Source organism: Pogona vitticeps, chromosome ZW-PAR, assembly GCF_051106095.1.
Source record: "Pogona vitticeps strain Pit_001003342236 chromosome ZW-PAR, PviZW2.1, whole genome shotgun sequence".
Classification (NCBI taxonomy): Eukaryota; Metazoa; Chordata; class Lepidosauria; order Squamata; family Agamidae; genus Pogona; species Pogona vitticeps.
Genome location: NC_135800.1, coordinates 11,078,787 through 11,094,161, shown reverse-complemented (window position 1 = coordinate 11,094,161; position 15,375 = coordinate 11,078,787). Strand labels below are relative to the sequence as shown.

Sequence of the window (15,375 nt, the reverse complement as noted above, 5' to 3'; positions counted from 1 at the left end):
GATGTAGGGGGGGAGAGAGAGCGCGGGAGGCCTACGTTTTGCCCGATGGGTATGGAAAGTGGTCGCAAGACCAGTTAGGCGGGATAGAAATCAAATAAATAAATAAATAAATAAATGAAAGGACAGGAGGCACCGAGGCGCGCTGGAATGTGAAAGGCTAGCTGGTGGGCAAGGGGGCAAGCGGGAGGGCCGACTCACCAGGAAGGAGCACAGAAAGATGAAGGAGACGAAGTAGAAATAGGCAAAGTCGCTGCCACACTCGTTCTTGCTGAGGTTGGACAGCTCGTCGCAGGCTTGGTGGCTGAGGCACGCCAGCATGATCTCGTGCCAGGCTTCTCCGGTGGCGCTCCTGCAAGCAGACAAAGAGGAGAACACAGGGAGACGGCTGATCGCCGGCCGGCCAGGGCCGTGGACCTCGGTCGACCTTTCAGGCAGGGATTCCTTCCTAGCATGACCGGGAGATGCTGGCAAACGAACAGCCTCTTCAGCGAGACCCGTCGGATAATGGCAGCTTTCAAGTCTTGTTTTGGGGTTTGGGGTTGTTCTTTTTTGGGGGGGGACTTGTTCAATCCTAATATAAAAAACTGCTTAGCTCCCTTGTCCTGGTCATAGGTTCTCCTTGGTAAATCCCCCCCTTTTTAAAAAGCATGAAATGTATTGTTCTGATGAAAACTGTGATGAAAATTAAATGCACTGCATTGTAACGTGATATATTGCAGTTATGCTCCTAAGCCTAAGAAAGGGAAAAATGTTGCCCCACAAGAAAATCCTGGGAAATCGGGAGTCGTTGCTCACAGGCAGAACGTCCACGCCGGCAGGCAGGTTCCTCCCGAGGGCGCCAACATTGAGAAGGCACCAAAATCTAGAGGTGAATCAAGAGCAGGGGCTCCCAACCTTGGGGCCCCCGGCTGTTCTTGGACTACAACTCCCAGAAGCCTTCACCGACAGCCGGGCTGGCCAGGATTTCTGAGAGGAAGATCGGAGGATCCCAGGCAGGGAAGCTTTAGAGCGTCGGGCGAATTTTAGGGAACTGGACGGCAAACCCACATATCCCCAGCCCTACTGGCGGCACCCCTAAGGGTCCCCCCTTTCCTTGGGTGGTGGTGAACCTACGCATGCTCAGGGTGCTGTCCGGATGGACAGAGGAGCTCTGCTCTCTTCACCCCAAAGAGGTCCGTGGGTTTTGTCCCATCAAGGAGGACGGGGAGACCCACACCCCTCACAAAGCTGGCCGGGGAGGGACATCATCTCTCCAGGAAAAAAAGGGAAGACCCGGTGAAACCAAGTTAGCTTTTGGGCGTGCTGCAGCAGCCAGCGTCAATCAACAGCGACTGGGGAGGATTAATAGCCGCTAATGGCAAAGTGCTAATGAACACAAGCTGTCTGGACGCAGCCCTGTGCAAACAATCTGTCTATATTAATGTCAGCCCAGGAGGAGGGGGGCGCTCGAGTCAAGGGCGAGCTTGGGGCTGATTAACATAAATTGAGCATGAGAAGACATGATGCTCAGAGGCTTCCTCTCCCCCAACCCAACCCCGAGAAGCACGAGGACACCTCCTCTGCTCGCTCCGGCCAGGACCCGGCCCTCCCCCAGTCAATTCTTCCTTTGCGTGTGGCTCTGAAGAGCATCCAACGTCCTGACATGGTTCTTCCATTTAGAAGATCAAGAGGATTAAAGGGCAGACCTTCGCCGCCGCCCCCTCCGTCCCCGTTTAATGTAAAGCAGAGGCATAGCATCCCCAGGAAGAGGGTGGGAAAGTAAACAGCCCCACATGAGAAAACGCCCACAAGGTGGCCTTGATGGAGGCTGCAAAGTCAGCCAAGGAGGAACAAGTCGAGTCAAATCAAATCAAAACACCCACGCTCCTGTCGCGGAGGATCATGTCAAATTGGGGGGGGGGGGGGAGGCACTTCAAGACCGGAGTGGATTTCTCCACCCACCAGGGAGTTTTCCGTGTTCTCTCCTGGGTTTCTCTGCAATCTCTGCTTCCCCTTTCCGAATGCTTCTCCCAACTCTTAAGGAGACAAGGCAGCGCAAGAGAGTGGTGGGAAAGGGGAAGCGTTCCCAAGACCTCCGAACTCTTCCCAAGACTTCCAAAGCGTTGATGCCTCCTGGCTTTCATGGCAAAACTCAGAACAAGGACCCTGAACCAAAACACACAGGAAAACCTCCAATGCTGCTTGCTGTTGTTGGACTGGCACCAAAGAGTGGGTCGTTTGTGTTTTTCTGATCAATCAGCCTCTGCTGTTATGCTTGTTTTGTGTAAAACCTGATTGGGGAGGAGAATGCTTAGGCCTGAACCTCACTGGGGGAGGTGGGGGTCCCAGTTAGAGAACACCCACTGAATCGGTGGGATCTGCTTGAGCACTGGGGAGCCCCTTAGCCATTGACTGAATGCGTCTGCTTGAGTTCAGGAGGGAGGGTTGGAGAAGTCCTGCCATATGGCCATTTCTTAACCAAAATCTTGTCACTGGTGAGATTGCTGTACTTCACAGTTATTTGATTTGGTTCCCCCCCTCAAATGTATTGAGATTGTATTCTTTTGTTATTGTGCTGCTTGTCTATTGCTGTAAACCGCCCAGGGTGGCCCCAGCTGCCAGATGGGCGGCATAGAAATCAAATAAGGAAATAAATCTTTTCCCACAGCTCTAATAAGGAATCAGCCCGTGTCCTTGCTGTTATCGCCACACCTCCCAGGGCTCCCTTTGGCCACATGCCAAATCCGGTGCATCACCAGACCTGTTTTGAAAGGCTGCTGGGCACCACTTTCAATTACAAATGTATTTTTATTCTGGAGCAGCTGGAAATCCGCTTCTTTCTGCTTGTTGATTCCTCACAAAGGCTGAACCGTGAAGCCTGCTGCCTCAGAGTGGCATGGCTGTGGGACCCACGTGGCCTGCACCGAACCACCAACCTATTCTGCTTCAGCAGGATGAGACAACGTAGGGGACCCAAAAGTTGCTGGACTGCAGCCCTCATGGTCCCTCACCCTCAGCACCATCTAACCCATCTGGAAGGCGACCATTTCATCAGCTCTGGGCTTCCTTTCAGGCCAAGTCCCAGTGGAAGTCAGCAACTCCAGTTTTGCAGGGGTGGCCCTTTTCCTGCTGGGTTTTAGTCTGAACTTTATGAAAGTTGATCAAAGCTCTCAACGCTAGACACAAAGGGCTGGATGTAGCCGTTGCTGTGAAATTCCAAAGGGAGCAAAGTTTTGCTTTACAAATGTGGATTTTTGGGGGGGGGGTGGGAAGGCAGGTAACATTTCCAAAATGTGCATTTCCCCCCTCTTTTGAATGGAAGTGTACATGAAGTTTGGAAGATCAAAATATGAGGGAAAGTGAAAGAGGCAGGATGCACGCACATCCCTGTATGGGGGGGGGGGGAGAGATCTATTTTCCACCTAGAGAGAGGTGGTGTTTCATTTACCGGAACAGCAGCATCAAGGCTTGCAAAAAGGTCTGGAAGTTATTGTGTCGATTGATGGCGGTGTCATCATTCAGGGCAATGTTCCCAAAGACCTGAGAGGGAGAGAAGAGATCAAGGGAGGTTAGAACAGGAGCGTCTGTTACTCGTGATGAGCCAAACACAGGCGAGGGGCCAACAGCCTTGACTGCTGCTCAGTGGCAAACTAGGCACTGAATACATCGATGGAATAGCCCTCCCTTGAATAGGTGGGACTACAACTCCCATGATGCTTGGAGAAGAAGGACTCATCGGCTCTGAATCCGTGGCTTAGATCCAGAACTTGGAAAAGTTCCTCTTTAAAAAAATTTAGAAAAATAATACAGCACCCATGATTTCCCAACAATAGTGGAAACGAGGAAAGAAAGGGACAAACGTGTCTCTATAACTTAATCAGCAATATACATACGAAGGATGCATGGAGGGAATTAAAGGGAGAACAAAGAAAATACTATTACAGCGGGGTCTTGACTTGAGAACTTAATCTGTATTGGAAGGCGGTTCTCAAGTCAAAAAGTCTGTAAGTCAAGTCTCCATTGACCTACAGTGCATTGAAAACTGATTAATCCCGTAACAGGCCGTTTTTGTTCCATTTTGTTTTTTTTCTGGTCTGTAAGTCAAATCTCAGTCTGCAAGTCAAACCTAAATTTTGCGGCCAGAGAAGTCTGTAACTCAAAAAGTCTGTAAGTCAAGGGTCCACTGTATTTGGCCATGCACAAGACCTACTCTGGAAATGATGATATATGTGTCGCAGATGATTTGCTACCTAGGGTAAGCGACACAGAAATAGATATTATACAAACATCTGATCATGGAAAAGTTACCGTATTTTTCAATGTATAAGACGCCCCCTCCACTTTTCTAACCCAAAATTAATAAACCCAAGTGGGGCTTAACAAATGTAGGGGGAAAGGGATCAAAGCACTGCAGGATGGCTCTGATCCCTGCTTTCTCCCTTTGTGCTAAGCCCCGCGGGGCTTAGCAAAAGAAGGGGGAAAGGGATCAAAGCAATTCCACAATTGCACAATCATTTTGTTCCCTTTCCCTCTTATACAGCCACAGGATTGCTTTGATCCTTCCCCCTTCTTTTGCTAAGCCCCATGGGACTTAGCAAGCAGAGGGGAAAGCAGGGATCAAAACGATTCTGCAGCACTTTGATCCCTGCATTCCTTTTGCTAAGACTTAGCAAGTGGAAGGGAAAGCAAGGATCAAAGCCCTGGAGGATCACTTTGATCCCTGCTTTCCCCTCCACTTGTTTTTTTTCCTCTTCAGCTTACTTCCGTGTATAAGACAACCCTCAATTTTTAGTCTAAAGATTTTAGACAAAAGTATAGTCTTATACACAGAAAAATACAGTTATATGGAGTTTAATATAAACTGTGACTACAAAGAAGCAAAAAGATGGCGGATGGATACCAATATATTTAGACTAAAGATGGTAATTGAAAACATGAAAAGAATTTAGAAGACACGTGGAAAATTAATGAGGAAGAAGGTCAGATGGGACTAATATGGGATAGTATGATGTCTCTAACACGAGTATTGAATATGAAAGAATCTTATAATTTAAGGAAGCAGCAAGGAGAAATGAGTACAAAGAGGAAAGTATAAATGAATTAGAACGTCTCTTTACAATATCTAGAGAATGAGGGAATTGCAAACTAAAAAGAAAGAGTTAAAAGGTATTCAATCAGAAAGAGTTCAAAGAAACTTAATATATCTGAAAGGAAAGTATTTTGATTTAAGTAATAAGAACTCTAAGTAGCTAATAAGACTCACTCAGATGAAAAAAGCAAAAAAAAAAAAACAACAACAACCCACAATAGGATTGATTGAAAATGTTAAGGATAATAGATGTAATAAAATGCAAGAGAACGTTGAGGCCTTTCAAGAATTTTGTAAAGAATTATATACTAGTAAGAAGGAATCTATAGATAAAATTAATGAGCATGACATAACTGAGGAGAAAACAGATGACAGAATACATAAACTTCAAATATGTAGGACGCTAGGATCAGAAGGATTCGGCCCAGGATATTATAAGGCATTTAAAAATCTCCTCTTCCCCAAATTGAAGGATTTGTTTAATAGAATATTAATGGGAGAAGAAATCCCAAGATCTTGGAAACATTCCATGATAGTGTTAATTTTGAAACCCAATGAGGACACAATGAATATGGGATAACATAGATCAATGTCACTGATTAACCAGGGTTCTAAAATATTTACAGCTAAAAGATGGAATGGTTTTATTGACGAATATATTGGTAAAGATCAAAATGGATTTCTAAAGGACAAACAAATGAGGAATTTAATGAGAAGGGTATAAAATGTAATCAATACAATTAAAGAGACAAAGAAATACCAGGGATACGGTTGCTCGATATTTTCAAGGCCCTTGACTCGGTGGAATGGTCAGCCTTAGAAATATTAATAAAAGAATTAGGTTTTGATGCACGTTTTAGAAATATCATTCAGTAACTATATTCAGAGAATACTGCCACAGTTTTAGCAAATGGTGGTATGACAGAAACAATTACATTAGGCCGGGCAGCAAGACAAGAATGACCCCTATCTCCAATACTATCTACTTTGATAATAGAATTATTAGCAAATACTATTAGAGAAGATGCCAAGATAAAAGGATTAGGGAATAAAAATAAAATCAAGATAAACTTATTTATAGATGACATGTTACTAACAGCTGAAGATCCTATGACTTCTATAGAAAAGTTTAAATGGCATTTAGAAGTTTTTGAAGAAGTAAGGAGACTAAGGGTAAATTGCAGTAAATCAGAATTTATGTTAGCAAATTATGATAATGAAGAAACGAGTAAATTGAAAGAGAAGTTTTAGGGCAAGTTAAAAACAGTATTAGATATCTAGGGATAAATATTACTTGGAACTTGCAAGAAATGGTTAAAATGAATTTGGAAAAAAGTGAAAAAACAAATTAAGGAAAAGTTGAGGTTATCTTGGTTTGGAAGAACTGCAGTAGTAAAAATGAAGATAATCCCTAAATTAAATTTTGTATTTTGGATGTTACCTATAAAGAACTGCAAAATGTGATTAACTTATAGTGAAAATAAAAGAGCAAAGATAAATTTAAAAAATTATGGTATCTTCCTCAAAAGAATGGAGATTTGGGTATACTTGACATTACATTATATTATATAGCTAACAATTCAAATATACATCAGAAATTATAGTAAACAATAAGGGAATAATATGGAGCGAACTTGAGTTTTACAAGACTAAGGAAAATATGGAGAATTTTTTAAAAGGGAAATTTAAAGGATATTATTAAAAACATCGATAACCCATTTTTAAATAATATGTTGCAATCTTGGAAGATGTATAAGAGAATATTGAGTCCAAAGATTTCCTCATTGACCCGCAGTTTTCCAGACAACCTGAAGAAGAAATTATACAAGGTTATAAAAATTAAAGACTGGAATAAGATGATGTATAATTTAGAGAGAATAAAAGAGATATTAGGAAGAAAATGAATTACTTGGTTCAGTGTAAGACAGATAACTGGACCAAGGAATTGGTGGAGGGGGAGGAAGGAGAATGTAGGGGGGCTGACTAAATTTGAAGAAATTATCGAAAAGAGGGAAGAGATGGGTAATGAGAAGGGATAATAAGTGTAATATATAAGATGTTAATAGAGAGTGAATAGATGTATAACAATGGCTTTGAAAGAGATATGGCAAGGAGAATTAAATAAAGAAATCAGAAAAAGAATAATGAAAAATATGTCAGTTAGGGTAAAGGAAAATGGTTATAAAGTAATATAGAGACAGTATTTAACGCCAATGAAATTGAATACATTGAATAAAAAGTTATTGTATGTATATCGGAGATATAAAAAAAGAAAGAACATACTACCATATGTGGTGAGCATGTGAAGAGAGACGAAAGGAAGGGGTGATTGTATTTAATGAGATTAAAGAAATTCTAGGGGCAGATATACAAAGATGTACAATCTTAGCATTGTGCAAGATATTTGGAAACTGTCAATTAGATAGAGGAGAAAAGGAACTAATTGTTCATATGTTAAGAGCAGCTAGATTGGTGTTTGCAAGGAATTGGAAATATAATAATCAATTGATGTTGGAAGAACGGTATAATGAAGTGTGGAATCCAGCTATTAACGGTAAAGAAACCTGTGAACTGAAAGTTACAAAAGGATCGATGAAAGACAACAGTTTTAAAGGGATCTGGAACACATACAGAATATGTATTTATAAAATATGTTTATGTTGTAAACCGCCAAGAGTCGTGGCATGCCACTAAAGGGGCAGTATGAAAATCTCATCAATCGATCAATCAATCCATCAATCCATCTGCAGAAACATTGTTGCTGGGTCACCAGGAGGGCTCGAAGCATCTCTCAGTGCCACCAGGGAGCAAGAGGAAAAAGGCGCTTTGGTCCTGAGGACAAGACAAGCGAGAGCTCATCTCCCGAGTGGTCCCTAACTTTGAAAACTTACCTGCATGCCAATAATCGCATAGATGAAGAACAGCATGGCGATCAGGAGACACACATACGGCAAGGCCTGTGGGAGAAGGGGAAGGAAAGGAGCCGTGTTGGCAAGGGTGCGCACAACCACATCTTCAAAGAGGATCCAGGGCGTATACACACACACCGCTAGGCACATCGGCATTAAGACCCTTTCTGGAATCAGTTGCAGAAGTGCTCCGGCTAATCCGCAGCCGGTGCAATGAGTGGGGGTGGGTGGGAGGTGGGTTGGTGAGTGTCATGAGTGCAGCCGAAGATCTGGAGCCCAAAGGGTTAACTGTAGCTGAGGAGAATGCTGAGCAATCAGAAATACAAACACCTGAATCGTCTCCAGATTCTCCTCCCCCAGTAGACAGGCTTTGGGGAAAGACTTATGACAAAAAGGTCAGAGGAAGGCTGCCCGCAGAAACATCCAATCAACTAGCCCCGAGTTCTGACAGGATGAAAAGTCTTCCAGCAGTCCAAGGGCCTGTTTTACTATATAAACAGCTCTCAGACGGCTGAAAATTTGTGGAAGCAACAAGTCAAACCTCTGGCTTGCATCCACGCTCCTGACAACCTTGAATCGTGTTCTCTGGACTCTTGGCTTTGGACTCTGACCCTGGACTACGTTGTGTGAGTTGGCTTTGGTATTTGGATATTGGCTCTGCATTCCCTGAATTCCTGACATAGGACTGGTTTATCGGACTCTGCTGTTGTAACCCCCGGGAACGTGACAGTGAGGGCACAGCTGTTAGCCAGTAGGCCACCCTGTGTTCCTGCTATCGGTGAGATACGTGCCTTGGGAATCAATCTTGCCAGCCCTCACTTTGCGAGTCTCATTCTTTGAAGGGAATACAATGCAATGTATTCAATTTTACTGTCAGGTTGGACAGAACTTTGAGCTTCTTCTCTTTGCATGTAACTTGGATTATACCTTGAGGACCTTACGGCTCCCACTTTTTGTGTGTGTGTGTGTGTGTGTGTGTGTGTGTGTGTGTGTGTGTGTGTGTTTTGGATGCACAGCTGTGTTCACACCCTTTCCAAAACCATCTGATGCAAGGTAACACCTGCTGACTGGGATGAAACGGGGATGAAGCTCCCCACCGGGCTTTCACCTCACCTTAAACGACTGGACGAAGGTCCAGAGCAGGATGCGGATGGTGTAGCCCTGGCGGAGCAGCTTGATGAGTCTTGCGGCCCGGAAGAGTCGGAGGAAGCTGAGGTTGATGAAGTTGTCCTGCAGAGAGGGAGGGAGAAGGGGGTTTGTGCCCTTCAAAAGACACAGAGAGAACCGGCAGCCGCAGCCCGCAAAAAAAGAAAACGAAACCCCCGGCTTCGCGTTCTAAGCAGCCAATCGCCCACCAGAACACCTTCCAAAAGAAACAGTTGTCAATGCAGGTCACTCCACATGCCAGCCAGGTTGAGAAAACCCCTCTCCGCAAGAGTCCCGCCGTCAGCGACAGGGCAGGGGAGAGAAAGCCCACCTCTCCGGCGGATTCCTGTTTGCCTTCCGTGTTAAGGAAGGGAGCAAGGAGCAATCTTTCCAACCACAGAACGCACCCCGTCGCTTAACGTCATTCCGAGGGCAGATCTGTAAAACGGGGCCCACGGAAGGGCACCAAGAGCTTCCGCTGTGGAAAAGGGGTGGATCAAGCCCCTTGCCTCAAGCGCTTGCATCCACTTGGGGAGAGCAAGGCTGGTGTCAGAGAAGGCTTTCCTGCAAGCACGGAGGGAGTTGGGAAGGCAGGCCCCAGCCCGAGAAGCCGGACAGCTGCAGACTTTCTCTGGGGCGAAGGGGGAAGACGCAGCGCCTCTCCACAGGGTTCCGAGCCTCAGTGTGAGACTAGATGGGAAAATACATTGCGATCCACGCTGGAAATGGCCCCGGGTGAATTTGAAGGATTTTTCAAGGGTCACCTGACACAAAGGTCAAGGCAAATCGATGTGTCTTCCTCTGGGCCCTGCGCCCCCCAATCTTGAATTGGATTGAAATGAGGGGCCTGGACGCCTCTGGACCAAAACAAGCCTGGGTTTTTTGTATGATCAACTAAACCAGTGGTTCCCCATCTGGGGTCCCCAAAAGTTCTTGGATTGCAACTCCCAAGAGTCCTGGCCTGCACAGCTTCTGGGAGTCGCAGTCCAAGAACATCTGGGGACCCCAGGTGGGGAACCGCTGACCTACGCCGAATGAAGTGGCCAAAGAGGCCGAGAATGAAGCCGACACAAAGCCCAGTCACTCGGACTGGGTTTGCCAATGGAGCGGGCAAGTTAGTCTGACCCTTACAGGAGCCTTCTGAGGTTGTGCCTCCAAAACAGGCTTAGCCAGTTGTCTATATTCTCTAAGCCTGACCTCATAAAGCACATGGCCTCTAAGCACATTCCAGCAAATAAAACTGCACTGTCCCGGAAGACCTTCTCCATTAAGGCACAGAATTCAGGAAAGCAGGACCTTGCCTTATAGTGAGGATCCATCTAGCCTAATATCACCAACTCTGACTGGCAGCAGATGTCTATGGTTTTTAGGAAGGATTTCCCCCCCCATTCCCATGTGGACATCCCTGGACAGGGAGGTAAGCAGTGGAAAGCCATGGGCTGGAGCAGGTATTCCCAGATCTCTCCTTACTTACAGGAATATCCTTCTCCCTTAACGCCTGGATAGAAATGAGGGGCAAGACTCCCTGGGAGTCAAAATTGAGTCCAACGTGGGTTTGGGACCACCACTGGGAAATCAGCTTGGGTCACACAGGAATCCCGCTTAGAGGAGGTGGCGAATGTCTTCTCCCTTTCGGAGGGAATCGGGTTTCAACGGCGGCGTGTCTGGTCCGTCCCCTTTGAAGGCAGCTCAGCCTCACAGGAGAGACGAGCTTTGCCTACTTTCTTGGGTGCCTTCTTTCCTCCGTGAGCTCTGCGTTTTATCCTCCTGATCCAAAGCAGGCCATCCCAACTTCTCGCCTGAGGAAAACGCTACGAGGGAGGCCCTCCCCCACTCCACCCTTGCTTCTCGAGATTCAACCGTTCCTTGGTTCATTTGGACGCCAATTGACCTGCACAGGAATGACCCAATTCCGGGGCGCTTCCTTTCTCAAAAGTCCCATGTCAGCTTTGGGCTTCCTCTAGAGCAGAGGGGAGGTAGAGAGGGGCCTTGTACAGAAAGCTCAGCCGGTCCAGGCCTTGCACTGACCCTCCACCCCACCTCTGATGGACCGGATCGCCAGCCAAGACCAGAGCCACCCCTTCCCACCACCAGCGCCCGGCTGGTCCCGAGGAGGGCATGAGACTCAAGGCGGTGTCCCGCCTGCTTATTCAGCCCGCCAACCCTTGTGCCCGCAGCACAGCATTCTGCCAAGATAGTCAAGACACAAGAAAACCAGCCGCCGACATGCAGGGGGCACGGCTGGCGCGTCAGAACTCAAAAGAGGCAAGCAGCTCAGAGTTGGGCGGACGCACCCCATAGCGTCAGACCTACTTCCTCAGAACCACGAAGGGAAAAAGGAGGAGAGATGCCCGCCGGAGGAGGACACGGCAGCCAGCAAACTCACCCCAAGGCAATGCCACAAGCAGAAATTCTCCAGGGCTGCTTCAGGGTGGGTGAGGGACGCCCTACCATGGAGACCCACTGCCTGCCGCTCCTTCGTTTCCATGGGCATGCTTCTTATACAGCAAGGGGGGAGGGGGTGTTGGACTACAACTCCCATCAGCCCTAATTACTAGCCATGTTGGCTCATGGGAGTTTGAGTCCAAAAGTTCCCGGAAGGGCCGCAGGTTCCCCTTCTACAGAGGCTCCAAGTGCCCAACGGAATCAAGAGTCTGCAAAAAACGATCATTTCAGCAAATGCCTCCGCTCCTCCTTTTTAAAAAACGGTTGCCCGTGATTCAGAAGCAAAAAGGTTTCAATCTGAATTTGGAGACAGCAGGAAAGAGAGGAGAGAGTCGTATATTGTGGACCGGTCTCTACTTGGACCTCTGCCTCTCAAAGCCCGCTTTCTATTAATGGATCTCATCATCATCATCATCAGATCAGAAGCGGCCACCGCTGAGGGAGGGAGGGAGGCTGGTTCCCAGGCGTCAGCCTGCACAGCAATCCCCCTGGGGTTCACGTCATGGCATGGCCCCACTGGGGGAGACACCACGAGGGAGTGTGTGCAAGAAATAAAGGGGGGAAAGAGAGAAAACCGTAACGGATCTTGCCGGAGCAAAAGCTTCTGAAAACGGTACTTAAAGCCCAGCGCAAGAAGGAATGACTGGGGCGAAACCAATATCCACTGTTTTTGTCGTTCGTCAAACTGACAACCTATGCTTCATGATTAAATGTGAATTCCTCCTATATTTAAAGATTAATCGTGTGAAGAAGCATGACAGGAGGAGGAGGAGGAGGAGGAGGAAGCTGATATAAAATACAGTCTTTCTCGGCAGGAGAGCATTTAAGCACTGTTGGAGATTCTGTGGGTTACAGAACCCCCCACCCCTGACCCAAACACAGCCCTGTTCCTTTCCACAGTAAGCCGTCCCTTCTCACGTGTGGCACCGAAAACTGGGGACAAGCAGCAGCCCTAGAAAATCGGCCTCGACCAACGCTAGCAAGCGCTCAAGCTGCAACTCTTGGGCAAGCAAGAGGAACAGCCCGCAGGGAGTCGGGAAATCTGCCCGATCCGCCCAGCTCCTCCTGGATTTGCCAAAGGGTGTTGCCAGCATGCGCGGAGGGGAGGAGCTCAGCACATCTGTATTCCTGGCGTTCAACCCGCATTCACGATGGCCTTCATTGGTGCTTAGTGATACCTGACGGTTCCATGCAAAACATGTCCTCTGAGCTTCCCCCAGAGAGTGAGGCTGCCAAACGGGTGCTTTAGTATAGCCCAAATTCCACGCAGCAGCGCCGGTGGGAGGCCACCCCGTTTCTTCTCTTGCCCCAGTCCCTGCCACCACGTGTGTGTGCGTGCACTTATTCCACAATACAGATGTGAGCTTCCCTCCTCCCAGTCGCCAGACGACAAGGCATTGAAAAGATTACTGGTAACGGTGGGTTTACATCCAATTACTAAGTAGCCGACAGAAAGATGATGGGGCAAAGCAAGTCCAGTTACAAGCCAGGGTGCAGCGAGACAGAAAGGGAAGCATTGGGTTTCCACACCGGCGCAGTCAGAAATCTCAAACAAGGGTAAACGAGGAGTGAAGCAAAACAGAAGCCAAGGGGCGAGAGGGGAGAAAATCCAATAAAAAGCCAGAATTTAAAGAGAGAAAGAGAGAGATTTGGGAGAGGGGAAAAATTCAATGAAACCAACCGTGTCCTACACGTGATGTTTTCATGGATGAATATTTGCAAGGTTATTTAAAAGATTTATATATATATATATATATATATATTTATATTGAGTTTAGATAATTTGGTTTGGTTTGGTTTTTGAGCAGCAGGCAGGCAACACAGAGACGGAGACATGGTGTTTTTTTTCACATTGTATGTTCATTGGATGGCGTGATTCAGCAGGAAGGGAAAGGGAGAAAAAAACAGAAACAGAAAACAAAAAAAGAGAGAAAATGAGTTATCAAGACGAGCAAAGAACAGAAGCACTAAAAATTATACTGGGGGAAAAATCAGATGCATATTTGAAAAGTCACTTTTTCTAACAGTGATCAAACCTAGAGAGAAACACAGAGCAATCAAAGATTTGCATTTCTAATTGTAATGCAAATTAAGAGACACTTCACAAAAACACCTTTATCTATCTTTTTTTTCTTTTTCATTCCCAGGCAAAGCCAGATATGTCAGTTTCAGAATTTGTACTGAGAGAGAGAGAGAGAGAGATCCTGTCAGGAGCATTTTCCCACAAGCGCCAGATGGTGTAACTGGGAATGGAGGAGGCGAGGGTCTCCTACTCCCCCTTCCGACGCATTCACAACACACACTTAAGGAACAAGTGAGTAACTGACATCTGAAAGAGACTTTAATTCAGTTACTTGGTGTGAGACCCCAAAGGGTAGGGGAAAAAGAGAGAAGTAGAGACATCAAGACCTAAACATTTTTGTCAAGGCAATTTATCCTGTGCTTTCAATTGATTTATTTAATTTTCAGTGCAGTGGAAATTTAGTCATTGGTGTCTCTTTCTGGACACTGAAGAAGGTATGAGAGAACATCCCAGTGGTTGAGAGATGAAACATTTGTCTTAAATATTTTTTTTGGCACCACACACACTGCCCCCCCCATGACAGGAACACCCCAAGGGCGCCTGCAACGTCTTGAGTGGTTCAAATTTCTCCCCGTCAATTTACCGTATTTTTCGCACCATAAGACGCACTTTTTTCCCACAAAACAGGGGGGGAAGTCTGTGCGTCTTATGGAGCGAAGAAAACAGATTATATTTTCCTGTTTTCTTCTCCTAAAAAATTGGTGCGTCTTATGGAGTGAAAAATACGGGGTAAATTTACTTCAGCTTATTAACCAGCTGAAGATTGAATGGCTGAATCCTACTGATTAAATGACCAGCCTAGATATGAGTGCCCTAAAAATCCGCTTCAGAGGAAAACTGACAGGCTCAGGTTTTGCCTGGAGAAATATAAAAAGAAAAGAAGAGGGAAGTCCCAAGCATTCGCCAAAGGGGGACGACACACAACACAAGTATGGCATCAAACAAAAGCCAAAATATCAACACTTCTGTTTTTGGTACGTCTGCTTCTTCACAGCCCATATGGCTGCTGAGGCAACGGGGGGGGGGGAGAAGAGACCTGTAGCTCAGGCAAGCAGCCCTCCTGGATTCAAGGAGAGACCGTTTCCTTCCTCCGCAGCAAAAGGAGTGCGGAGGGACACGAAGGGTTTGGCAGATCAACCCAAGAGACGAGCATGCTCCATCTTCCGGGAGCTGGCTCATCTCCTCTTGGCCCAGAAGGACGTCACCGAGCACTGAAAGCAAAACACGCTGGCTCCCTACGAGGAGAAGGTGCATCCTCCCAGTTGCCGAGATGCGCCGCTCGGATTCAGACCCGCACCCCTTTGCCGCTTTGCTCACAGATCTTTCCCACGAAAGGCCAAAGATGTACCAATGGAAAACAAAAAAAAAGCACACAGGGTCACCACAAAGGACTGAGAGTGTCTGTGGTTCTATGGACAAACAGACCCGTTTCAAATATAAGACGTGGTGGAGGGCTCATTGTTCAAGGTCCCACTTCACATTGTTCAACTAAAAAAGGGACGGCAAGCACCTGGGAGGTCCTGGAGGGCCACACGGAGGGGCTGGCCACCCAGGACTACCTTAGGGCCTCCTCAGCCACCACCATGGCTTCTCTTTGAGATGCACAAGGGCCCGGAGATGCTCAACGTTGATGCGCCAGAGCACTCGGCTTACACCCCCATCTATGCTCTGGCACATCATGGGAGCCCACGGACGGGATGTCTTCGGAAAGATTCCCTCCCCCA

At 46.8% G+C, this 15,375-nt stretch overlaps 1 protein-coding gene across 1 annotated transcript in view; it reads right to left on the bottom strand.

The window, feature by feature from the left end:
* The window catches only part of CACNA1B (calcium voltage-gated channel subunit alpha1 B), a 239,660-nt gene that overhangs the window by 21,107 nt on the left and 203,178 nt on the right, over window positions 1-15,375 (bottom strand). Inside the window, 4 exon segments of the mRNA XM_078382858.1 lie at window positions 199-349; window positions 3,428-3,519; window positions 7,960-8,025; window positions 9,091-9,207. Coding sequence (XP_078238984.1) covers window positions 199-349; window positions 3,428-3,519; window positions 7,960-8,025; window positions 9,091-9,207 — 426 coding nt within the window.